Source organism: Miniopterus natalensis, chromosome 4, assembly GCF_054644295.1.
Source record: "Miniopterus natalensis isolate mMinNat1 chromosome 4, mMinNat1.hap1, whole genome shotgun sequence".
Classification (NCBI taxonomy): Eukaryota; Metazoa; Chordata; class Mammalia; order Chiroptera; family Miniopteridae; genus Miniopterus; species Miniopterus natalensis.
This window is the reverse complement of record NC_142084.1, coordinates 80,325,662-80,352,569: the sequence shown is the minus strand read 5'-3', so window position 1 is coordinate 80,352,569 and position 26,908 is coordinate 80,325,662. Positions and strand designations below refer to the sequence as shown.

Sequence of the window (26,908 nt, the reverse complement as noted above, 5' to 3'; positions counted from 1 at the left end):
TTTCCCACCTGTAATATTAGGAGGTCAGATTAGATCATCTTCAGTCTCTACCTCAGAAGCTCCATGAGGGCAGCAACCACATCTGCTTTGCCCAGCGCTGCGTCCCCGGCACCCTCGAGCAGCTGGCACTCAATACATTCAAGCAGGCAGTCCCGCCCCATCAGCTGTTCACACTCCCCAGTCATTTGTTAGCACCAGTGATGAAAGGGTGGACAAAAGTGAGAGATGGGCTTGTTTTCAACCAAGCGTGATAACACAGCTTTCTCTAGCTGCCATTTCATGTGCCCTCTCTGGCAGAGAGAAGATGGTCTTAGATGTGGGACAGCTGGACTTGCACGTAGCTCACAGCCTCCCTGTAGCTCCACAGCTGTCAATCTGGGCATGCCCATGAGACCTTGATGGGCTGTTACGCATCATGGGAAAATATGGTCAAAAGCCCCTATGTTAAGGACCTGTGGGGTCCCCTGTGACTCTGGCAGTCCAGGGGAAAAGGGATATGAGCTTACCTGGTTTCTGGGGAAGCCTGGGTCCAGGGCTGGGGCTGGGGCTGAGGCTGGGGCTGGCTGTCATCACTTGCTGGGCCTTTACCATGTCCCAGTCCTGGCTGGTCCTGCTGTCATGCTGGGGCTCCCTTCGTGCCCCCCTGGAGCAGCTGGGTGGCTGGATGCCCAGGGCTTTGGGCGACTCTGGTGCCTCTTGGGTGGCCCTGCAGTTGGAGTTGTCCCCATTCCTGGTGACCATCCTGTCCTCCTCCAAGTCGGTGAGCCCTGCCTCTCCCTGCAGGCTCTCCTCACCGCCGCTTTCCTCCGCCTCCAAGGCCAGGCACCTGTAGCTCCCATCCGGGATCCGGAAGGCACAGGGGTTGGGCCTCCCTTCACTGGGTCCGAGGGGTGGGGGTGGGAGGTGAGGGCCCAGCATGGCGCTGCCCCTCCTCGGTGATGCAGAAAGCTGGCTCCGGGGCTGGGGCCCGGGCCACCTGTGTGAGCCCTGGTCTCTGCTCCTCTCCAGGCCTCCTCTGGCTCTCTACAGCTTTGACTTCCTCAGGCGACACAGAGCTGGGGCGAGGTCCAACTGCCGGCCTTCCTGGGCTGGGTGGGGTGGTGGGCCCCCGAGCCCTCCTCCTTAACCCGTCTCTAGTCAGTGAGGCCCCCCCTTCAAGACGATCTATCTGCACAGGGAGAAAAGAAACAGCACATGAGACAGTCGGCTGACTGTTCCAGCTGAATTTCTGAGACCTGTCCACCTAGGGTCTCCCTGAGAACTGGCTGGTCCCACACACATCCACAGGAAAGTCCCAAGCTTCAGGCACTCGACATCCCATGGTTTTGCCATATCCTTATGCCATTTGACACTTTATTTGCTTAATGTTTTTCTGTAAATCAACTTTAAATAACTTCTATTACTTTGGACTTAAGCAATAATTGCAAAGAAACCACAAGTATGTTGGGCTAAGTCAATTCTCCCAATATGTACACATTAAATAAATATCTAGTTATTTAAAAATACTTATCTGGGCGCCCTCTGGAAAGAATTCTCCCACATGCTACCAAAGGTACATACAACACAGGAATCACAGGAATGGTGGGGCAGAGGGCAAAAGACTGGGACAGGGACCCCTGAGAAGGCTGTGCACCAAGGTAGATGGTACAGCAATGTGCTTATGTGACAGGCTTCCAGCTCTGCCACCTGTGTGATGGGTAGCAAATCATGTGACCTCTCTGAGCCTCAGCTTCCCCATCTGTAAAATGGGAACTGAAATATCTCCAACGTAGTGTTGCATTGATGATTAAGGGAGAAAATGCGTGCAGAAGACTTAGCACAGTTTCTGAGATGCAGCTTAATACATGTTGGCTATTCTTTCATTCCACAAACATTTCTTGAGTTCCTATCACATTTTAGACACTATAAAAGGTACGGGGGATACAGTGGAGATAAAGAAGATATACTCTGGCTCATGAAGCCTTAAAATCTGGTGGTGGTGGGAGCTGTGGATACCGGGATAATAATAATAACAGTATGATTATTTAGAAATGTTAACTGATAATAACCCAGGAGAGAGGGGATGCGAGGAGGAAATGGATGGGAGAGAAACTTGGGTGGAAGAATTGGCTGGGCTGGGAGGCAGATGGAGAGTGGGTGTGGAGGAAGGGGGTGGAGTCTAAGATGCAACTCTGGTGACAGTGTGGTTTCTTGATTTTCAATAATAGAGATCAGGAATAAATGGGAAGGAGCAAAGGAGCAGGTGTTCAGGGGAGCAGGGAGATGAATTCAATTTGGGATTTCCGGGGGAGATAGCACAGTCACCTCCACACGGGGGCCTGGAAAGCAGGGAAGAGTTCCAGGCTGGAGACAAAGGTTTGGAAATCATTTGTGGAGGCACAGGGCAGAGGTGGACAAGATGACCCAAGATGGGGAGGTAGAGGACACCTTGGAATGTGCAGGTCTTGGTTAACAGAGCTTGATTCCATCATTTCTTAGCTGTGTGAACTCCAGTGAGGGTGAACATTCCGAATCTCACTTACCCTCTGCAAATAGGGAGAGAAGACCCTCACACACGCCCTGGCTACCCCTTGGGCAGTGAGAGCCCAGAGAATTATGAAAGTCTGTGGACACTGCTGACCTCAGGGCCTGGACTGACCTCAGCTCTGACGCCTCCATCCCCAGGCACCGCCACCCCACCCCAGCAGGCTGGGTCAGGGCTCAGCTTCTGGTTGGAGCTGTGCCGGGGAGAGTCTGGTAGGCAAGAGGAAAGATAAGCGCATTACCAGGCCCTGGGGAAAATCAATGCCAACCAGGGGAAGGCAAACAAGTATCGGGATCAGAAAGATAAGAGGCACCTGTTACAACAGCCTCTTAGACGGAGACATCAGCACAGAGAAGCCAACCTTCTGCCTAGAGAACAGGCGCTCACAAGATTGGACACCTATTGGGTGCTGGGTTCTTTACTTAGGTTATCGAAGTAAACCCTCACAACAACCCTGAGGGAGGTACTGTTATTATTAGCCCATTTCAGAGGTGAGGAAATTGAGGCTCAGGTAGGCAGGGTGACTTCTGGCCTAAGTCAAAGAGCGAAAGGGCCAGGATCAGACCCCAGCTCCGACACCTTGACCGTAACGGTGGGCATGGAGACATAGAAGAGAGAGCTCCAGGGCCTCATTCCTCTCCAAATCCTTTCTCACTCACCAAATCTAGCTGCTGCCAGGTTTCTGCCGTTAGAGTTTCAAAGATTCTTAAAATCTAATGAAAGGCCAGTAGGATTCTGAGCCCAGCAGGATTCAGAGCCCTAACTGGCTGTGTGGCCTTGGGCAGGCGCCTTCTTCATTTTGGAGTCATTTTGCTCAAAGACACGATGTCGGGGCTGAGGCGAAGGATGCTGAGGAGGGGGTCTGTCTAGCCCTGGCATTGCAGGATGCCATGTTTCTAAGCACTTGGAGCCCCCCAACCTGCCGCCCACACCACCAGAAGGCCAGATAGCAGGAGGAAGGAGGAGTGGGCATGGGGGGGCAGGGCTCCCTCTGACACCCTGCAGGGGCCTTGTCTCGCTCTCTCCCTGCTTCTGTTTTGCTGTATTTGACAGTGGCCACGGTTTCCAGGAAAGAAGAGAGAGGCGGAAAAGTTAACTTTCCGCCACCCACACAAATATTTTTGGCCAGCGTTGTCTTCACATTGCCAAGCCTGGAGGGAGGGGTTGGCAGGAGCACTCCAATTCAAATTTCCCTTCCAAGGAGGAGAACTCCCGACCCAGCCTGGGGGCCTGGGCAGGCCCCATGGGGGCCCGAGACCTGGGACACCCACCCTGCTCAGGAGCCCGGGGTAAAGTGGAGGTAGTGAGGGCTGGGATCCGTAACTATAATGGCAGCTGCCACCTTCTGAGCATCTGCTAGTACTGGGCCAAGCCTTTTACCTAACACTGTCTGTGTGGCAGGCGTGTGAGTGCTGTCTACAGATGGGGAAACTGAGGCATGGAAAAGTAATTCCATATCCAGAGTCACACGGATGGTGAGTGTAGAGCAGGACTCATGGCTCTTAGTGGCTGCACACTGACTCTGGGGATCCCCACAGCCTCTGAGGTTGCAAACTCAGACACAGCACACCTGTCCGTGTGGGCGCATCTTCACAGTGGGTCACCGAGGGTCTGCTCCAGCCTCAGCAGAAATGAAAGGGGGTCCTCTAATGCCAGCTCCCCCAGATCCACATCCCTCATCTAGCCACAGACTCTAGACTCTGAGCCTCAGCAGGCAGGTTTGATAGAGTCCAGCCAACCCACTGTCCTTGTCTCAAAGAGGAAAAGGGATCACCCAGGTTGCACAGTGAGTCAGATGCACGCCTGGTGCTGGAACCCAGGAGCCCAGACATGCTCCAGCTCCTCACATAGCCCTGCTCCTCCTGAGGCGTCAGCTTCCCCGTCTCGCTCCCCATGAGTCCAAGCAGGGTCCCCAGCACCGGAGGCCTAGCTGAGTGGCTGGAGGCAGGAAGACCAGGGCAGAGGGTGGCAGACGGAAACATGCAGGGGTCCCTGTGAGAGGAGAGTTTTAGAGCAATTTCCTCCACACCTGGTGCAGTGCCAGGCACATAATAACAATAACAATGATAATAGCTAATGTTTATGAAATGTTTACTATGTCAGGTGCTATTCCAGACACTTAGCGTGCATCATCTGACTCTCATCACATCCCTGTAAGGAAGGTGCTATTATTATCACCATTTTACAGATAGGAAATCAAGCTTATGTGGCTTGCCAAGTTCACACAGCCAGTAAGTGACTGAGTCAGGGTTCATATCCTGACAGTCTAGCTCCAGATATTACTGTCACCCATGAAGCTGTGCTGCCTCAATAGTTGAAGTAGTTCCTAAATGAATGAGTGAACGAGTGAGTGAATGAATGAGAAGGAAGGATGCAAGGATGGGAGGGAGAGAGGGAAGAGATTATCTCCAGTGCCTGGTACATTGCCTGGCACATAGTAGTCAATAAATACTTATCGAGTAGAATAATGAATGTGGATGGCTGAGGCATTAACTGTACATGTAGCCTAAGGACAAAAGTGGGGTTATCCTGGGGAAAGGGGTAACTCAGAAATGGTCCAGGTGGCTCAAGGTGCACGTACCAACACCACTTGTCTGGCAGCACCTTGGCATCAGGAGTGGGGTGGGGAATGGCGTCTGGCCTGTCCAGAGTTGAGTTTTCCCTGCCATTAGGAAGAGAACTTCCATTGCTCCCAAGAATCTGAGCTAAGAGTATGTTCCTACCTTAGTGTTTCCCTTCCAAGGAGGGGATGGGCGCCAACGTGGAGTCTCTTCCCCCTGACTCCAAAGGAGGCATCCCAAGCTGCTCCAACCTCCAAAACTGGTGAGCAGGAGGAAGCCTGGCATTTGTGATTACCTTGCTACATGTTCTTGGAAGAATCACTTCCTTTCAATGGGCCTTGGTTTCCCCAGCTGAAAAAAGCCTTGGGCAGAGTGGTTGGTGGGACTGACAGTAACCAAGGTTGAAGCTATTCCTGAATCCTCTTGGACCTGTCCTCTCTCAGCATTTCTCAGAGTCAGTCTCACAGGGACCCCACATGACCATAACCAACCCCTCCTTCCAGTCCTGCAGGGCAAACGGACCAATCCTGGCCTCCTTCCTTCCTGCCTCCGCCGCCAGCCATCACTGCCCGGGCTGCCCAGCCTGCCCTGCCCTCTCCCCCTTCCTCCCTACTTCACTCCTCCCTCTGTTCCTGTCCACCTCCTGGGGCAGAAGGGGCCAGGGCTGGACCAGCATCAAGGGAAGCTGGGGGGAGCTCTGGAAGCATCAGGAAAGCAGTCCTTTGCAAGAGGTAGCTATGAGGAGCTGGGAAGAACTCTCCAACCTGGGACACTGGGTGGCCTCAGGAGAGATGAGCGTAGGCCAGGCCTCAGTTTAGCCTCAAGATAACTGGGTGACTTTGAACCAGTCACTCATCTCATTGAATTTTAGTTGCCTTCTTAGGAGCATGGAGATCCAGACTCAGTCAGTCACTTTCATGCATTCATTCATTCAGCATGTATTCACTGAATGCCCATGAGCCATCTGCTATTTTAAGTGCTGGCGGTACACAGTGAACAAAAGGGAAAGAAACCCTGCCCACGTGAAGCTCACATGTTAGTTGGGGTAGACGGATAATAAATAAATAAGAAAGTATGTCAGATGGTGATAAATGCAGTGGAAAAATAATTAAGCAGGAAAGGGGACCGAGGCATGCAGTGTATCATTAGGACAGAGAAAACAGTGGTATTAATACAAAAAACTCTGACAGCTGCCATCCTGTGTTTTGTATGGCATATGTATTTCAAATTCATTATTATGTTAAATTCTCATATGCAACTATAAACACATAAAATCAACATTAGGTGGCAAACTCAGGAGCTCAAACCTTGCAGAGCGCTGGGAGATCTATTTCTTATGCTAATATTCTGACTATTCAATTGCTCACCATTTTAGAACCTTCATGTTTCACTAGGAACATGTCTACCATTTAAGACTATTTTTTATGGTCTGGTATATAAAAATATGATTTCACATATTGGCATTATTTCTTTGAGAACAGTCTTTTTCAAGTTCCTTATACTGATAGAGTGTCTCCTCAATGGAAAACACATACCATACAGTGGGCTGGAAGGTAATGTAATGATACCATATAGTTGCTGTGAGGGCTAAATGAATTAACCCTATAAGTTCTCAAAAGATGCAACTTTCTTATTACGATTGTTATTTTTGTTAAGGGGTGACTGAGAATATAATCAGAACAAGCACAACTGTTTAGTAAACATTGGTTATGTGCGGGGCTCCATACTGATACATTATATTAAGTACGATCTTGTTTATTCCCCCAAATAATCTCATGAGACAGGCACCTACTACTATCCCCACTTAACAGATGGGTATATGGAGGCTCAGGGAGGATAATCTCTGCTCCTGGTCCCAGAGCAGGAAAACAACCCAGCTGGGACCTGACAGGTGCCTGGGTGCTGGGGCGGACACTGGGGGATTCTCTGAGGGTCCGAGGAGAGGCCGTTTTTGCACAGCCCAGAGAATCCTTCATTTTGGCCCTGGCTCTGCCATGCCCTCTGTGACCTTGGCTACCTCCCTCCACTCCTGGGTCTCAGTGACCACCAGCCACACAATTACAGGACTGGGCTTAGAGTCTCTAAGCGCCCTTCTGGCTCTGGATTGCCTGTGAGTCCTGGCACCCAGCTTGCGGGGGGGACTCGAACCCATTCCAAATGGATGCCCTGAATCCAGCCTGCTCACAAAATCAGCCAAATCTCCTGCACGTCACATCTATTTCTGCCCGCCTGGGTTTATAAATATGTGGGCCAGGGAACCAGCTTCAGCGGAACTGGAGAGACTGAAGTCATGGCTATAAATACGGGGTTAAGGCTGCCTGGGGTCGGGCGGGAGGTGTAGCAGGGTCAAAGTCAGCCTGGGGAGCCATGCCCCGGGGATCCTGCTTGCAGTCCAGTCTCCTCCTGGACACGTGAAAAAGTGGAGGCCCCAAGGGTCAGGGACTTGCCCAAGGCCACAGGGCAGCGAGGGTCAGAGGTGGGCCTGGGGCACAGGCTCCTGGCTCTGAGAAGAGGCCGCTCCTCATCCCACCTACTGCTCATGTTCATAAGCCCCTCTCACCCCATCCGGAGGGGTCAAGCTGGCCTCACCCAGTTTAAGCAGGAGCAAGATATTATGATTGAAGTTTATAAAAGAAGCCTCTACTGATAACATACTGCGTTTTATCTGTTGAGTACGTTGAGGTTCCCAAATTTTCATTTGGGAGAGGGCTCTATGACTGAAAATCCAGAAAACGACTGACCGTGTCTGCCGCCCACTCAGCAGGACCTCCTGTGACCACGCAGGGTGGCCCAGCGCGTGCTGGAGCCGCCAACTGAGCCGGCAGCCAATTGTGTGAATCACTTCCCAACTCTGCACTCGGTGACATCACTCGGTAGCTTAAAACCGGCCATGGTGGGAGTCACCACACCATGGACATGGGCAGATGCTACAAGCAGGGCTTTTTTTAATCTCCCAGAGAGCCAGCTGTTATGCATTGACCAGCACACCGCTGAGCAAGACCGTGGCCAGTGGATTCCTACCATGCCTGCTCCCTGGCTGGCTGAACTTGGGCTGGGAGCCTCTACTTTTTCACCTGGGAAGTGGGGACCATAACCACACCTTCATCATAGCTACTGTGAGGGCCAGAGGAGCTTGTGCCCCTGGGGGTTAGCACAGCAGTTTCTAAACTCACATGAGGATCTTTTACAAACTGCAAAGCCCTGGCCATACTGCAGATCATTTAGTCACAACCTCTGGGGACACCAGTGTATTTTGCAATTTCCCAGGTGATGCCAGTGTGCAGACTGGTTTGGGAACCACTGGCTCATGTTGGCTGCCTCTTCGCTAGCCCTGGGCGGCTGTCCAGGACCCACAGAGATATAGGGGCAGTGGTTCATTTAACTCAGGGGTGGGGAATGTCCGGCCCGTGGGCCGTATACTGCCTGTGAAATCATTTGGTCTGGCCCTGCCAAGGCAACCACAGGCAGGACTCAAAATTCAATAAATCTAGGAGCTTTTTTCATAGCTAATTTTTAAGTTGATAATTTTGTATGGCCCTCGAATGATGTTATAAATATCCAAAAGTTTCCCCACCCCTAACTCATGGGGTTTTATGAGAAAAAAATGTATTAAAAAAGTGATGGAGATGTGTTTGTTTGCTTGTTTGCTCTATTTAAAGGCCTAATCTGCCTAAAGCGTGCAGGAGGTGCTGATCCAGGGACCGCAGAAGGAGGAGCTTTGGCCCTCTCCCATCCAGATGTGCGCCTGGCCGCCCTACACACTCCAGGCAGATGGGCCAGAGGTTTATAAACCCCGAAGAGGCCTCACTTCATGTGGTGCTCAGCTGGCCGGCTGGGGAGATGGAGAGTCCTCAGTCTGGCCTCTCCCTCTTCTCCTAGAGAGAATTAGGCTGCCTCTTTTCAACCCAGAGGTCAGGGGCTCACAGCTTGGCTCAGCCTGGGAGCCATCGAGCTGCTGGCTTGGAGGACTCAGATTAAGAATAGAAACATCAGTGCCGATACTGAAGGCTTGGGGCCTCAGCCCAGCTTCCCCCTGGCCCACCATCAGCAACAAGCAGGGATAAAAAGAATCATAACAGTGGCTAACATGTATTGCATTTTCCCGTGCGCTAGGATGTACCACAGTAAGCGCCTAGTATGGAGCCGTGCTGTCCAGTATGGTGGCCACCAGCCACATGTGCTACTGAGCACTTGCAGTGTGACGAGTGCAAATTGAGATATACTGCAAATTAAGAATACACACCAGGTTTCCAAGACTTAGAACCCAAAGAAGAATGTAAAATGTCTCAATGACATTTTTTCAGATTTGTTACACGTTAAAATGATGCTGCTTTGGATTTAAATAAGTGTATTGTAGAAATACATTTTATAGTTTCCTTTTTTCACCTGTTTCTCTTTACTTTGTTAGTGTGGCTGCTAGAAAATTTAAAATTGCACACGCGCTCACATTTATTTCCATGGGCAGCGCTGGCCTAGGGGTCAGGAGGGCATGCTCTCCAGCCGGGTCCCAGGTTTTGAATTGCATTCTGTTTCCTGCTACTTACCAGCTGTGAGGCTTCGGGCAAGTTATATAACTCTCCATGCCTCGGTTTCCTCAGCCGTAAAACTAGGCTAATAATTGTACCTTCCTCTCCTGGCTTTGGTGTGGATTTAATGTGCACAGAGAAAGCACCCAGCAGAGGTCAGCTATCAGGGGGCCACGTGGCACTATGCTAAGTCATTTCATTGGATTACCTCAGGCCTCAGTAGGTGCTGAGCAACCTGTCACTGGCGGTGAACAAGCAGAGCCTGGAAACTCCTTGGCAGGCTACTCTAGAGGGAGTCCAAAAACCGAAGGTGGGTGGGACAGGCAATGGGTGAAATGGCCTTTGGAGAAGGCTGCCGGCATTGACGCTGAGTTACGCCGCTGTTTGCCCCTGGCTGGGTGTTCCCCACTAATCCTCTCTTCCTCCCCATATCCTGTTCTTCCCTAAAGCTTCATTCAACCCAATGGGATGGAATAAACACTTAGTGGTGCCACTGGGGCCAGCGTCGTGCAAGACACCACAGAGAGAACAGAAGGAAGAGAGAAGTGCCCCCTGCCTTCAAGGAGTCTAGGTGGGCAGAAGATGGGGGTTGGCGCATCTTCAAGGGGGGCAAGGGCATGAGGAGCGATATAGCCTCTCTAAGCCTCAGTTTCCCCATCTGTAAAATGGGATCAGCACCATTGTCCCAGGCATTGTCCTGAGGATTTAATGAGGGGGTGCGGGAGAGACAGCGGCCTGGTGCCAGGTACGTGGGTCGGGCTCAGGGAACGCTGGTCATGACTCTGGTTCCACAGGGCTGGCACCGCGTCTGTTCTGCTCAGCGTTCGTTCATTCTGCAAGAAGCTCTGGGCTCACTGGAGGACTCTGATATGTATTTCAGTTAGTTTGGCCCTCTGCCGGAAAGGACTCTCAGCGAGAGGTGGATCCAGGATAAAAGAAAATAATAATCACCACCCCTGCCCCCCACACATACAGGATGAAATAAAATAATGAAAGGGAAAGATGTTTTGTCAACAGCACCCAAAGCTGTTATTAAGGACGCTCAGGACACACTTGTTGAGGCAATGTGAGACACGCAAGGTCTGGGGGATGGAGGTGCAGTCTCGGGGGTCGGGCAGGTGAGGAAGGGGGGCTATGGCAGAAGAGCTGGAAGAAGCGGCTGGAGGGCACTGGGCCTGACGCTGGCCCCGCCTCTCCTCACCGCGGCCCAGAGCGCCGACGCCTCCAGCCTGCTCCTCCGCGCTCTGGGGCCACGGGCACGTCACTGCCCTGCCCTGGGCCTGAGAAAAGGGCAACATCACGTTGCTGCTTCACGTGGCAGGGACTGTGGGGGCAATGGTGCTGATCCCAGTGCCTGGCACAGAGCCAGAGCCCGGTGCCCTCGGAGGCAGCGTGGGGCAGCGGTCGGCCCGTGGGCTCTGCGCTCTGGGGGCCACCTTGGAGTGGCTGCTGAACAAATTATGTGACCTTGGGCAAGTTACTTCACCTCTCTGAGCCTGTTTTTCCATCTGCAAGCCAGGGGTAATTAGTGCCTGCCTCCTAGGCTGTTGTAAGGATTAAACGAGTTCGTATGAGTAAAGAGCTTAGAGCGCAGTGGGGCGCAAGGGAGGTGTTAGGGTGGCTGCGGGGGGGCAGGCTAGTGTAAGTTATTGGGAGGAGGGGAGCCAGGAGGTTGAGTGGGAAGGAGCCACAGGAACCCGCCACCCCAGCCCCTGACCCTGGCACCCTTGGAGCTTCCGTGCCATGTGTCTGTACGTGTGTAGTGTGTGTCTGGATAGGTGTCTGTATGTATCCATATGTGTCTTGTGTGCATGTGTGTGTGTGCATGTGTGTGTGTGTGTCTGTATGCCTGTGTATCTGTGCGTGTGTGTGCACATGTGTGTGCGTGCACACATGTGGCGAGGGTTGCTGGAGTCTGTCTGCAGAGCTGCCGGGAGTGGCCCAGGAGGTGGCTCAGCCAGACCAAACAATCCCAGCACTTCCAGCTCCAGGCCTTTCTCTGACTGTTTGCTTTCTTTCCCTCCTTTCCTGGTTCCCCTTTAACCAGTTCCTGCTTCCAGAGAGCAGAGCTGGGAGGGAGGCCCTGGCAGGGTAGGTACAGGGCCCTCCCCTTCTCCCTCCACACCATTTCCCAGCTCCTTGCCTCCACCCTCCTGTTCCTGCCTCCTTGCCACGTTGACCCCACACAGGCCCCTTCCCCTCTCCGAGCCTCAGTTTCCCAGTTTCCTCCAGTAGGAATTTATCCAGTGCTCCTGCCGGCAATGAACATGAATAACAAGGTTACCGCTCACCCGCCACCTGGACTGAGGCCCAGCTTTCCCCTAGAAGGTGTTTGGTCCTGTTGTGGCAAGATCGGAAGCTAGTCCCTGGGGGAGAAGCCCTCCTGGGGTTCCCCAGCTTCTCGTCCCTGGCCTTGCTATCTCTCTAAAGGCTGTGGACCTGACTGAGGACTAGAGGGACTATTTGAGGGGGTCAGCTCAGGGCCAGGCATCAGGCCTCCAGGCTTCCATTCAGCTAGGGAGTATTCACTGAGCACCTACTATGTGCAGGAGCTTTAGGTTGGCTCATTTAATCCCCACAGCCACCCTATGAGGTAGGTGCTATCTTTTCCCCAATGTTATAGATGAGGAAACTGAGACTCAGATGGGGTTAAGCAACCTTTTTGAAGTTACACAGCTAGGAGGGGCATGGCTGGGATGGTACCGAGGCCTGAGAAAGCCGGTGCTTTTCCCTCATCTCAGGGGACATCATTCGGTGTCATTTTCTCTTAGGTAAATGACAATGACACCTTCTCCTTAAGTCGGGAGAGTTGTCAACAGGGCCAATAATCTATGACCTATTACTGATCAGGTCAGATGCAGTGTGTACCAGGGCTCGTGTGCCTCATCTCCTGAATCTTCACGACAGCCCATTTTACAGGTGAGGAAAGTAGAGTAGAGGGAGATGCAGCAACCTGGCAAGGCCCACAGCTGCAGCAGGAGCAGAGCACGGGTCCACCTGGCCTCTTTTCTTCTGTTTCTTTTTCCCTAACCCAGCAGCAAACTTCAGCTTTCCTTCACCTGGAGTCAATATTGTCACCCATAGACCTGGATGTGACCCTGTAGATAAACTGCTTTGTCACCCTTCCACACTCTGCTGTTATGGAAGTCAGGGAAAAGAAATCGAGGTGGAATTTAACAAAGCAGGGCCCCAGGGCATCACTGTGAGTGGTAACCTAAGTTTAACTAGAATCCTTGGCCTCCATCTGAACTCAGGCTTAGGCCACCAAGAATGACGCATTTAAGGGGACCATGGTCATACAAACAGTTTCACTTTCCAATTGAGAATGTTCCATTAGGGAGAGGTTCTTCTTTAAGCCCATATCCTGCCCACTACGCAGTGCCACCTCCCACTCCCTGGGCAGGCAGATCTCTCTATAACGCTGCCCACAAAGCTGCCCAACGAGTCATACAGCCGGCTTCTGTTTGCCCTTGGCCTTGGGTGTAGCTGCAGGCCAGTTAGAATGTGATAAGTTCTGCAAGCAAGAAATGTGCCCCTGACCCTGACCAGCTGCTTCCCCAGGATTTGACACAGCTTTGAGCCTGGGTCCAAAAGTGTGGATGACTCCATGTGACCCATCCCTGCTCCAGGGAGCCTAGTCCTAAAACTCACAGGTTTCTCCCCACTCCCCCACCCCTGGGAAGGCATCCTTCTAGAGAAACAAGAACCTCCTAGAAGCAGACAGATGCCATTCCATCCTAGGACAGAGCTAGAGAATTACTTCAGCCTTACCGAGGACAAAGTCTTCTGGAGCCAGTGGGAACACCGAGGCCCCGAGGCCCGGAGGCCCGGAGAGGGTAAGGAGCTTGCCCCGGGCTCCTTCCTCTGCACCTGCTGTCTCCCCAAGAAGGGGTCATGAATTCACTCCCCATCCCAGGATGCCATCTACATCCTTGAACCAAAGTTTGGTGCCCTCTGCCTGTTGCAGGATGAGACGAGAAAAGGCAATGGGGTAGCTGCACCCCCTGCAGGAGGGCAGGGATGTGCTTGCTTAGAGAGTTGGGGATGAAACCAATTACCAGTGAGGATCCACAGATAAACAATCATCGCCATGAGTAACAATAAGAGCAAGAGCGAGCTGCTCAGTAAGGGGGAGGCATGCAGGGGCATGTCCTCAATGACACCAGCTCCAACCAGCCCAGCCTGGAGAAGTTGCGGGGGGGGGGGGGGGGGAAGGTGTCTCTGCCAAGGGGCTCCCCACACCCCCTGCACCCCTCCCAGGCTGGTCCTGGGTTAGCACGTAAAATGCAGCCATGTGGCCATGGAGCCAAGGCTGAATGGCAGGAAAAGCTGAAGCCAGGCTGGCCCCTGGCCTACCCACCCACCCTGGCAATTCAAAGCAAGGCTGACGCTGGACAAAGCACTTGAAAATGTCAATCAGGGAACAATCTCTTTCCCAAACTCCCTGCCTTTGACCTTGGGCACCCAGCCCTGATCTGGGATGGGCTGATCTTTTTCCTAACTCTGCCTATTCCATCCCCAGCCCCCTGTCACACAGCACACACACACACAGCACACAAACTCCAAGGTGACAACTGAGCTTTTCACTCTAATCGCAGAATTAGTGGGCTGCTAAATTTGTGGGGACCAAAAGATGGTCTACACAGTAGATCACATCTTTGGGTCCCAGACAGCCAGAACCAACACTCCTATGATCATTTTAAATGGTAGAAGCATAAAGAGAGCCTGGTGCCAAACTGGACAGGACCCCAGGGATATTATAGTAGTTCCCAGTCTTCATTCATTTGGGTAATTTATACTTTTATTGAAACTCACTCACTGGTTTGACCTGCTTTTATATATTTTTACCTAATGTGGATGAAAATAACAACCCTTGTTAAATAAAAACTGGTCATCCACATGGTACCATCTCATGAGCTGCCAGAGTGGCAAAAACCACACTTTGGGAAATGCTATTTTGGCCCAGCGTTGCCATTGTAGAGATGGGGAAACTAAGGCCTAGAGATGGAAGGAGACCTGTCCAACATCCACACAAGGCAATGGCAGGACCACCACCAGAACCCAGACCCAGATCCCAGCCAACCTTGCGCCTTACAAAGAGAAGACCCAGGACTCAGGTCCCGTTGGGGCCCCCAGGTGCCCAAACTTGCCACTGAATCTGAGCACAGCCTCCAACCTTCCCCCCCAAAGCTGAGCTCACGTCCCAGTAATCCTCTGACATCTCCAGGTCTGGACAACCCCCATACTGTCTCCCTGATGCTGTGGACAAGCTGTCCCCTCTCCTGGGCTTGGTTTTCTCACCTTCTAGGGCTACTGCGAACATGCCACGCTCCTGGAGGTGAGCATTCTGAAAAAGATGAAAACAGACGAGGGAGAAGAGATTGTTAGCAGCCCCTTGCTCTCTGCCTCAGCCTTTCTCTCTTGGAAATGGGTAGAAGTTTGGCAGGTGTGAAACGACTGGACTGGCTGGAGGAGAGAGAAAGAAGGAGGACTGTGGCCACGGAGGAGTCCCAGCACAGAAGGGCAGCCACCAACTCAGCTGGGGTGTCTAATCACCCAGAGGACCCTCTCAGGAGGTAGCCAGCAGGCTCTCAGGCTCTGGGTGGCAGGTAGAAGTCTGCCCAGGACTCGGGTCACAGGAGGCCAAGAGGGAGGCCGATTCAGCCCTGTGAGCAGGACACGCCACTGACCAGCAGACAGACTTTCACATTCACACACGCACATCCACGCGACACGCGCGCACACACGGAGCTCAGACATTCACTCACACTCTTTGACATGCCCTCACTTGTACAGATGCAAAAGACCCCAACCCTTCCTGAGGGAGGCCCCCTCATGCACATAGAGCCCAGGGCCAGCCTGCACCCCTCCTCCCCCGGCCCCAAGCCCCAGGCCCCAGGCCCCAGGCCCCAGGCCCCAGGCTTGGCGGCGTCTCTGTCCCGCTGCCTAGAGACACATGTGGTTTCAGTTAGCAGCAGAGCGGGCATTTCCGTCCCAGACAGCGGGGCCCTGGCAGGGCCCCGGCCCCATCGGCGCCCACAAGAAGGGCCACTTTGCCCCTCACTCCTCCACTGGCCATCCTGGGGACCTGAGAGACCCCTCTCCCCTGGAAGACCCTGCTCTCCTCCTCCGAGGCCTCCCCTCACCTGGAGCCAGGATCTGCACCCGCTCGCGCAGGGCCCGCTGTGCCCAGGCTCCGGCCACGGCTGCCCGCCTGCCTCCTCGTCCCGCTCTGTCTCCAGCAGGCTGAGCAGGATGGGAGGAGGGCAGGGTGTCAGGGGGGCGGGCGGGAGGGAGGGGAGGGGGCGTGTGGAAATGAAACTTTAATAACAGAGCCCCTTTTGTTTCCGAGCATATGGGATATTTCATACATACTGAAGACATTAGCCGTCTATATTTTTAAGGGCTCGGGCTAAAGGATGAATAAATACAGCCCATGTTCTGCTCGGCACACACGCACATGCAGAGTGCTGACTTCTGGAGCATTTCAAAACCTAAAGAAAAAGCCCCCAGTGACACTGGACACTTAAAAATAAATATGTTTCCAAAACCTCAGACTCGCCTTGCCCCCTCAAACAGCCACCTGGAGGCCTTGGGGCTCCTTTTCTCCCACTGCCCTCCTTCAATCCCTTCTGCCTTTGGCTCTCTAGCAGGAAAAGCAAGCACCCCGTCTCCATCCCATTCTCTTTCCCAGTACCCCCAACCCCCAGCAGGATCCCAGAATGTCAGAGTTCTGAAAGCTTGTAAATCTCTGCCTTCCTTGTTTCAGAGACAGGAGACCAAGGCCCAGAAAGGGTCAGGGACTTGCCTGAGGTCACACAGCAAATCAGGATCTTGAGCCAAGGGGCAGTGCCTTCTTCTTTCAACAGGAGAGATCCCCCACTTCCTCACCTTAGGGTTGGGGGTGGGGAGACCCTAGGGCCCCAGAGGGAGGGCAGAGGTGTGGTCTGGGAGAGTGACTGCCTGCCTTTCTCACTAGAGGGCTGGTTTGAGCAACCCCCCCCAACTCTGGGCACCCATCCAGGGGAGACATCAGCAGGGCTGGGAACTGGGCTGGTCCCAGGAAATCCCCTTCAGGCTGGCAGATCCCAACAGGCCTGGAGGCCTCAGGTGCAGGAACCTCCCTCCCTGACAGCTTGGCTTCAGGTGTCTGGTGTTCTCCATCTGTCCTCCAGGAGGAAGAACAGAGGCCCAGAGGGGGCTGGGCCTTGGTCAAAGTCACACAGCAAGATGATGGCAGAGCAGAAACATTGAACCCGGACTTTCAGAGCACACTTGCTGGCACGCTTTGAGGGCATGCTTGGTTCCTCGGCTCTCTCTGGTCACTATGCCTTCCTCTCAGTCTGCAGCTTCCCTCACTTCCCCCTGAGCCTCCCCACCTGGCAGTGGCCTCAGTTTCCCATTTCTGTTAGAGTTCAGTCCCTTCTCATCAACTGTCTAACCATTCATTTAGTTTAGTTAGCACAGTGCTTGACACATAGACAGTGCCCACAATAAATGTGAACAATTTATGATGATGTTGATTGAGTTTCTACAATGCACCAAGCCCTATGCAGGCACAGGGGCTACATCAGGTTCCCGGAGGCAAGTCCGCACCCTCCCAGGGCTCACAGTAGAGAAAGGGCCTTCCTCTTTGCAAACCTCTTTTCCCCACTAGGGGGAAACTGAGGCTCAGAGAAGTCCAGAAGCTTCCTCAGGCCACACTGGTAGTAAGTAATGGAGCTGGTCCTCCAATCAGGACTTTCTGAGGCCAGAGCCAGGGGCCAGAATCTTCGGGGCCTCACCACTTGGCCCATCCTTGATCCCAAGACTGTCAGCACCATGTCACCATTGAGTGTCTTTATGTTTAGTGAGAGTAGGCAGCCAGAGCACCCCAAATCCTCCGTGACAAAGGGGTTTGATGTAGGAGAACTAGGTTCTTGGCCTCAATCTGCCACTAACCGCTGTGTGAGGGCCCCTGTCTAAGGACTCTGGTTTTCTCCTCTGTGAAGTGTTGATAAGCATTTCACTGAATTACGGAGATTATGTGATAGAAAGGATATGAGGGGGCTTCACTGAGTGCATGGTGATTTCCCTGTCTGAAATTTTGTGTTGTGGATGGATCCTGGCATTAAATCCTGTCTGGGTTCCCACAGGTCCTGACTGGCCTCCTCACCAGCAGATGCCCCTCAGTGTGAGCTGCATCAGCCCCCACAGGCAGCCTGCTGAAGAAGCCCTTGCATCTTGTCACCTCCCCATAGTGACCCAATAACAGCTTCCCATTTTCCCAGTGCAGCCAACCACGTAGAGGGACATTCAAGATTCCTGGGAACCTGGTCCCCACCTGAGTGTCCCCTGCTTCCTAACCCGGACCCTCTATCCACGTCTGTCTGGCATCCTTGGGCCTCCAGGGAGCCTTCCTGCCCTCAAGTGATCTGACCTACCACCACCACCATCATCTGCCCATCGCTCCCCCTTCTGTCATCAGCTCATTGATGACACAGGCCCGTGAACTTTGGTGCATGAACCTGCTGCTCTTTAGTAGGGACAGCTCAGAGGCTTTTTCAGAAGGAGGCCTTCAGATGAGTTCTTGGCTGGGTTCTGCATTAGGAAGGCTTCTGGGTAAGTGAGAGGTTATTGTCTAGATGCTAATTGTTTCATGAGATAATAATAAAGCAGCCACTCGTGGAGCATGTCCTCTGTGCCAGGCACTTGGTTCTGACAGCCTGACAACCAGGGGAGGCTGGTAGGGAGACTAAACTGTTTGCCTGAAGCACTCCCAGCCTGAATGTGGCAGAGCCCATATTCAAGTGCAGCCTGCCTGGCTTCAGTGCATGCTCCTACCTGGCTTTTAGGTCAGTGTTTTCTACCCCCAGGGGCAGTATGAGCCCTGGAGGGATGAGATTCTGCCCCGGACTTTCCATTCTTCCCTCATCAAAGCTGAGCATGAATGAATATTTGCTGGAATGAACGCTAGAGTGGTCCTGGTGAGATTCTCTGATGGAAGGAGGTGGGGTGTGTGTGTGTGTGTGTGTGTGTGTGTGTGTGTGTGTGTGCGCTCGCACATGTGGTGCTTTGTCAGCCTTGCAAGCCCTGCAGGGCCCATGCCCACGCCCACGTGTGTCACCTGGAGGGCAGTGGGCACTCACAGGTGTGATCCTGCTGCTGCCGAGCATGAGGATTTTGACCCAGTCCAACCCGATTCACCCCTCCTTAGGCAACCTGGTGGTTCCCACTCCCAGGAGGTCACCCTGTAGATGGGCACAGTGCACTTCAGGCCAGAACTCCTGGGCTCAGGAACCCTCCTGTGTGTGTGTGGATGGTGAGGGGTGGAGAAAACAGTTCTTGAGTGGGCTCAGAATAAGAGGTGATAAATGCAGGCTTGAAGAAACAGGAAACCCAGTGCCCCCCACTTGCCAACTTAGCAAAAGCCAAAGACAGGCGGGTTGGTCTTAATTCCCAAGAGGGCACGCTGAGGCACTGCACTTGGTTCCCCAAACCTCACGGTCACAGATTTGCACGTAAGCGCCAGCCTTTACCATCCAGGCTCCCCTACTAGGGATCAGAACATAAGGAGAAGTCATGAGGTTACCACCCTCATAGACTACACTGGCTGGGCACCTGGCTGGGCCAGCTGGTGTAAAAGTCACACACCATCTTCCTTCTTCCCCTCCCCTCTATGTGCTGATTCGGATCTTAAATGAATAGGGGGACTGAGACAGGGCAGGAGGTGGCAGCCCCTTTTGGGTCCCCATCCCCTGTTCAGCAGGACACTGGTAACCAAGCTCTGTCTCCCCAGGGGCCTCAGGAAGGCACCAAGGCCGTGAGAGGGGTGGACCACAGGCCCAGGCACCCTGGTCTCTGGCAGAGCAACCTTCACCAGGGCCCCCGCTGACACATGAGCCGTCCTGATCAGATCACCGTAATTGAGTTGCTTTGGGGGGTAAATTCCATCCAGATGTGAAGGGCGGGGCGGCTTCCTGAGCAGAGCAGGGGCGGGGCACTGATACACGGGGATCATACAGCCAACTTGCCAAGAACCAAGGAGGCCTGAGATACAACATCGTCTTCCCAAAAAGCCAAAGGTAGAATTTCAGGGCCAGGATACCCGAGTCCAACCTCCTTAGTGGGAAGATTAGGAAACTGAGGCCAGGAGAGCCTCGAGAGAGGAAGGGACTGCTCAAGTGATAAGTGGTGGATTCCAGATCTCCCGTCTGGCCGGGTCTCTTAAGTCTGGGAGCTTTTAGATGGAAGTGGGCAAGGTAGTCCCTTCCCCGGAAATTCCCATCAGGCCTTGGATTAGGAAGTCGGGAGTGAGGGTCACTGAGTAGGGAATTTGCGTGGGGGGGGGGAAGCTCTAATCACCTACGGCTTAAACCCCAAACCAGAGAGAGCTCTGTGTTTCATTTGCAGGGACTGTGGGGGCAGGGACAGAAGGTTCCAGGGGAAGCCCATAAAAACATACCCCCGCTGCTGCCCTCCCTTGCACATTGTGGTGGGAGAGCCTGTGGCCTGAGCCTCTGTTCCCAGGGGAGGTGCCTCTGCACTGCTCTCCTTTGACCTCCTCTGGGCCACATACCTTCCTGGCTCCTTTGGGCTGACTTACTGGAAGGCAGGAAGAGGCCAGCCAGCCCCAGGGAGGTAGGGGGGTGGGGGGGTGGGCACATGAGAACTTGGAGAGAATGAGAGGAAATGAGGGGGGAGTGGGCTAGGGTGGGGGGAGATTACGAAGGGAATTTTTTTCCTCCTGCCTCATGTTTTGGCTGCCTTAGTGTGAACATGTCTAGGTACCTTATCTCGAAGGCCAGCATAGTCTGCCTGAGAAAGAAAATAGTGTCTGCTGCGGGAAATATCACATCTTGATAAAATATCCCTTTGCAGTGGCATTGTGGGTCTCTTATCAGCAGGCGGCTGGGCCCCACATACCTCTTGTCTGACTGTCCCCAGGCCTCCAGCCTGCTCTTTTTCTTCCCCCTCCCTTGTCCCCCTACCTGGCTGCCTCCTTAGAAAGTAGCCTTGGCCCTGGCCAGTGTGGCTCAGTTGGTTGGGAGTTGTCCTATGGACCAAAAGTTTGCTGGTTCCATTCCCGGTCAGGGTACATGCCCCGATTGTGGGCTTGGTCCCTGGTAGGGGGCGTGCAGAAGGCAGCCGAGACCCAAGTTCTAGTCCTGTCTCTGTTACAGATGCTGTGTGACCTGGACCAAAATCCTTCCCTTTTCTAGGCCTTAGTTTCCCCCTCAGTAAAGGACAGGGAGGGACATCTGGACCAGATGGTTTCTAAAGATCCTTCCAGCATTAACACTTTGTGATGCTGACATTTGCATACTTTGTGGTTCTCTGTGTTGTAAAAATGTCCAACCTCCATTCAGAAAACATCACATGCTAAACATCTCTGGTCACAAACATGCAAAACCCTGTATTGTCATTAGACACATGAAGGCCTTGCCTAAATCCCAGGTAAGGCTACCTAACCCAGATCTTGTGCAGCTAAGGAGGAGGTCCTTCTCAACTCCCACCTCAGAAGTCTTAGAAGAATACAAGGCTTACAACTTTGAGGACACAAGTATTTTTTCTCACAACACTTCTTACATGGAAATCCACATAGAAAACAGGCAAGTGAAGCAGTTAGGCCCGCTGCGATGCACGCTTCTTACCCCCTACACTCTGGGGGTGTGCACACTGCGGGCCTCAATTTCATCATCTGAAAAAAATTGGAGAGCTAGCGTTCACTGTGCCCACCTCACCAGGTTGGTGAGCGATAAACTAAGGGGGAAGCTGTAAATCATAAGAGCTTATTATTATTAGCATGAAGAATCTGCATTCCCGAATGTGAGCCCGGGGAGGGCTTTTAGAGACCATCTGTCCAAGTCCTTCCTCATGCAGTTGGGAAAACTGAGGCCCAGAGGGATGGGAAGGAATTGGGAAGGTCACATGGTAAGAGAGCAGGAAAACCAGGAAGGAGCCAAGGAGAGAGCCGGGGAGGCGGTGAGACCCCCTCTTTGTGTTCAAAGGTAAGAGATGCTGCCCTAGCTGGTTTGGCTCAGTAGTTAGAGCTTCGGCCTATGGACTGAAGGGTCCCAGGTTCAATTCCAGCCAAGAGCACGTACCTCAGTTGCAGGCTTGATCCCCAATCCTGGTGGGGCTCATGCGGGTGGCAACCAGTCGATGTGTTTCTCTCATATCAATGTTTCTCTCTTCCTCTGTCTCCCTTCCACTCTCTGAAAAGCAATAGTCAAAATATCCTCGGGTGAAGATAAAAAAATTAAAAAGTAAGAGATGCCATGTGTTAGGAAGGCCTGTCCATAGCTAGGGAGGACTTCTTGATTTTTAGGGATCCTGCTCAGCTTGGGGATTCAATATGAGCCTTCTGAGATACTCAGAGCCTGGGCTTTCCCGGATTCCCGCCTCCCGACCATGCAGGGCAGAGATGGGGAGAAAGCCCTTTTGTGTAGCTCTGACCCCTGTCTTTCTTCCTAAAGACCTTCCCCCTGGCAGCGAAGGCCCGGCTGCCCTCCCCCAGCCGCACCCAGCCAGCCGCCCCTGCCGCCTTCCACGCCACCCTCAAGCCCCAGTCTTGGCCTGCTCACAGGATCCCACAGAGCGCCTCTGTCCTCTGGCCGTCTGGGTGGCAGGGCGTGGGCAAACACACGTGTGATAGTCTGCAGGCTGGAGAAGACAGGGCCAGGCCACCACAACCACGCAGGCACCTCCCTCCTGCCAGCAGGGACACCCCCTACTCCACACCTGACTGCACTGATCACCTCATTTCTCTGGCTTTGTCATACCAGAGCCACGCACGGCTGGAGCCGGCAGACCCCTCAAGGCCACGATTGGCACATACGCAGCTCCCAGCCCACCAGCCCACCTCCCACACTTGGCCTGTTTTCCCACTGAACCCAGACACTGCCTAGAATCCTTCTCACCAGAGAGCTCCAGCCAGAACGGACTTGGGCTCGCCAGCACCAATCAATCAGAACAGGCACAGATGGTTTTACCGATGAGAACAGGCCAAGAGCCTCGCAGTACATAAAGCAGAGCTAAGCCCAGAGAGGAGAGGGGACGTTCTTGAAACCACAGCAAATTAAAGACTAAACAGGGAACAGAGCCCAGATTTTCAGGGCTCTTCCTGCAACTCCTACTGGCTGAGCATCTGCAAGAAAAGAACTCCCCTACCTGTCCAGGTCTCTCCTCGCCTCAGTTCCCAGCTTTTCCTACGGGCAACGTTTCCCTGCTCCCTGCCTAAAGATGGTACACAAATCAGGGCCACCCCAGGCAGTGTCCCCAGTCCCAGGCCCTAAGCCGGCCCTTCCTGCAACTGAGGAAGCTAGAAATCAAGTTGTAAGGTACAGTTCAAAGAAATGGGTCTATTCAGACTCCAGTGGGCTATCATCATAGCCAAGAAATCTCTGAAGGACTGTCCTGGGGCACAGGGGAGCCCTCTGTTAAGCAAGCCAAAGTGAATCTACAGCGATGGAAGGCTACAGGAAGGCAGATTTCTGTTCAGTCTAAGGAAGGGCTTTCTCACAGTCAACGCTGCACACCCATGGAAAGAGATACCTTGGGAGGTAATGAGCCCCATGTCACTGGAGAAGTGGAAGCAAGTTTTAGATTCCCACATGGGGTGGGCAGGGGCTCAGGGAGGTGTTAGAGGAGATGCCCTCAAAAGCCCTTTTGTGTCCTGAGAGGGTGTGATTGGGCAAACACATGCAGTCACTCATGCTCACAAGCCGCAGTTCCTCAGACACAAGCCCCTCTGTCCTCTGAGAGCAGGGTCAAGACTTTATCCCTGAGGCACGTCCTCGGCCTCTCAAGCCCTGGGGTTGAAGGGGGGAAGGGCATTCAGATCTGCAAGATCGCTGCCCTGCGCTCGCTGGCCCTCAGGATCCAGCCCCAAAGCCTCATGCCCTCAGGGAGCCTTTCAGAATTCCCCCAACCACTGTGTTCTTCCCAGCCTCCAAATTCCCATACTCCCGTGTTTTCTTGGTCTAATTCTACCTTGAATCAGAACAGCCTTTCCCAAGATTATTTTTGGTGGCATATGGACACCGCATGCAAACATCTACCCTTTTAGCACTGAGAAAGTTGTGCATTTGAAACTGTCTTTCATTCATCAAGGATAGGATGGCCGGACTTAGCAAATAAAAACACAGGATGCCCAGTTAAATTTGAATTTCAGATAAACAACAAATAACCTTTTTTCAGTATAAATATGGCCTATGTAATATTTAGGACTTGCTTATACTAAAATACTATTCATTGTTTATCTGAGATTTAAATGAACTGGGCATCTTGTGTTTTATCTGGCAGCTCAAATCAAGAAGAAAGCCTTAGTGAGTACTAGCCTGTCTGTCTCTCATACTTACTAATCTCTCTCTCTCTTTTTAATCAAAGAGCAAGCTCAGGCTCTATGTAGAATCTAACATTGTTTTGTTTTATTGTATTTTATTTATGGGGTTACTCTGTATGGCAAGTGATGCATTCTTCTATTGACAGTAGCAGTGTATAGTTCCCTTTTAAAGAAATGCATTCAAGTTTTTAAAAGTGAGTCAGTTTTTTAAAATGTTATGTAAGTAAAATCACAGGCTAAACCCGGATATGATAAAAAGAACCAGGGAAGCAAAGGCCACAGGACAAGGCTTGAGGCTGCCTGAAAAGGCGCTCCCCCTCCCTACCTGTGAGCTCCTAGGGGCAGGGTGTCCCTTCCTGTCCACACAGGCCCGGGCAGTGGCTGGAACTCTCTAGCCCCCAGGGCAGGCCCTTGGGAAGTGCAGAGGCTCCTCTCGCCGAGTGTGTTGCAATTTTGGGGGAAAGGTTTCAGCCCTTCCTCCATCACTGAGGTCCCCGAGAGCCCCTTTACACAAAACAGCCTCCCCTGCCCCGGCTCAACTTCAGAGAGGCTGTTTCTGAGGAGGCAGCCGCCAGGGACTTCTCAGTGTGTTTCCAAGTCAAATCCAAAGCTTTTCAGCTTTGCCAGAAAACCAGCCCCCTTTCCCTCTCCGGCTGCCTCCCGGAGTCAGGGCTGCAGGGCCACGGCTTCCCAGCCCAGACCCCACTGGTGCCCCCACCCCATACCTGGCACCCTGTCCCCACACGTCCCCCACCCCCTCCAGCTGAGGCTCCGAGGAAAACCTTGGAGGAGCAGAGAAGGGTCTAATTCCCTGGATCGCAGTGCCGGCCCAGCCCTTCCTTAGGACATGACTGGACAGGGTGGGGACCTGCATTAATTAGCAAGTCTGCTGTGCACTAGTCCGCCCCCCCCCCCCCCACTTAGTCATCCTTGACAACAGTGATAAGAGCTATTCTTTTTGGGGATCTCCGTGAATCAGGCACTGTGAGGATCTCCTGAATCTTCTCATTTCACCCTCACAAAATCCTCTGGGGTGGGGGTTATCATTATCTTATTTTAAAGAAGAGAAAGTTAAGGCTCAGAGGTGTTAAGTAACTTGACCAGGGTCACACAGCTAAGAGAGAGAGCGCCCAGGATTTGAACCCAGGCAGGGTGACTTTAGACACTGCCACTGACCCACCCACCTCAGCTGCCAGGAAAGGTTCCAGGAAGTGAGGTGGGGAAACCAAGAGACCAGCAACCGAAGGCTGCCAGGATTCCAGAAATCCCCTCCCCCGCTTCCTCCAGCTTCACTGCCCCACCTCCACCCCCGTGTGGCCTGGGGCCACCCCTTGCCCTTTCTGGGCCTCCCGTCTTCTTCTGGGCTCTATCAGAGGGGCTTTGGTCGGGCTGTGATGGTCCCTCTGCCCCCTCCAGGAGCCTGCCGCCCTGGCTGAATAGAGCCAGGGGAGCACTTGGCGGAGGCCTGGGGACCATCTCAGTTTGACTCCCCTCTGATCCTCAGCAAAGATACTTCTCCCCTAGGCGGAGGCAGGCTCGGCCCAGACATCAAAGGGCCTCCACCGCTGGCGCTTTCATGGGAGCCTCTTAAAGTAATAGGAAACAGGAGGACACTGTGCCCCAGCCCGAAGCATAAGACTTGGGAAAATGAAAAGAAGAAACTCTTGGCAGCCCTCTGCAAGGGCTTTGGCTGAACTCGAGCCCCTCGCAGCTGCCGGCAGCCGGTCCTCTCCCCACCCCCACCGGGCTGCTTGCAGCCACCCTGGGGATGACGTCCTGTGCATGGCTGAGGGACTGGGGCCTCCCCCCACGGCAAGGGGACATGTCCACTGGGGCCCCTTCCTCCCTCCCTCCTTCCCTCCCTCCGGGAGCACCAGAGCTGAGGGCTCAAGGAGACTCAGAGTGAAACCTCATTTGAAGATCCCTGAGCCCCTCTCCGACCTTGACACTTTGGGGCTCATCAGCAAATGCCTCACTCTCCCCACCCCTGCCAAAAGCATCAGAAGCAGTTGACTGGACCCGGAGGCCTGTCACTCCTCTGCTCAAAACCTCCCGAGGGAGCAATTTGATGATGTCGAGGGAATGTTGGGTGCACGCACCCTCTGACCCAGCAACGCCACTTCGAGGAATCTATCCGACACATGCAGCAGCCCGCGTGCTCGAAAGCGGATGAACAAGGACATATTCATTGCAGGATTGTTTGTGGAAGCAAAAGGCTAGGAAAAAAATGTCACTGTCCATCAGGAGGGACCGGGTAATGAAGTGCAGAGTGTCCGCGCAGCTGGACGGCACGTGGCAGTAAAATCAGGGCTAAGAAATGATTGGCAAAACATACAACGCAACAGAATGCTGCGCAGAGTGTGCTTCCACTGTGTAAAAGGGAGGGATGGGTGCACGGAATCACTACCGCCTAGGACACCTCCTCACAGGTATGAAAGCCTGGCACTGCGCTGCCTTCCAGGGAGGGAACTGGGGAAAGGGGAGGGAAATTTAGTTTTTACTGAGCATTCAGCCGCATTATCTGCTTTTGCTTCTTTTTACAATGAGCGTGTGTATGATTTCCTTTAGTGTCCCAAAAAAAACTGTGAAAGCCTTTAAAAAAAATGGTTCTTTACTCCAGAGGATAAAGTCCAAAGGCCTCAGCCTGATTTTATGGCCCTAGGAGTCCCTGTGACTGATGCCCAGTCTCCTCTTCTCTGCCCCCTTCCTGCACCCCACCCCACCCTCTGTCACAGGGCAAGGAGCTGTCTCTCTCTCCCTCCCTCTCCCCCTCTCTCTCACACACACAGAATGAGACCCCTTTCTCTTGTGACTCCCACAGTCCTGTGTCTGGGGCCTCTGAGTACACTTAAGGCCTACTTTCTTTTTTTTTTTTTAAGTATATCTTTATTGATTTCAGAGAGAGGAAAGGAGAGGGAGAAAGAGAGAAACATCAATGATGAGAGAGTCATTGATCAAGCCCGCAACCCGG

General features: G+C 53.1%; 1 protein-coding gene across 3 annotated transcripts in view; it reads right to left on the bottom strand.

Moving 5' to 3' along the window:
• SYNPO (synaptopodin) overlaps window positions 1–15,849 on the bottom strand; it is a 50,683-nt gene extending 34,834 nt beyond the window's left edge. For 2 of the 3 annotated variants that reach the window (XM_087816923.1, XM_087816925.1), the window contains exons 1-3: window positions 15,758–15,844; window positions 14,913–14,958; window positions 507–1,168 (exon numbers count right to left, since the gene is read on the bottom strand). In XM_087816923.1, the coding sequence (XP_087673049.1) occupies window positions 507–918 (412 nt within the window). In that variant the 5' untranslated portion in view covers window positions 919–1,168; window positions 14,913–14,958; window positions 15,758–15,844. Of the gene's footprint in view, window positions 1–506; window positions 1,169–14,912; window positions 14,959–15,757 lie in introns of all 3 variants that reach the window. The other variant, XM_087816924.1, reaches the window with a different exon arrangement.
• Between the last annotated feature and the right edge of the window lie 11,059 nt (window positions 15,850–26,908).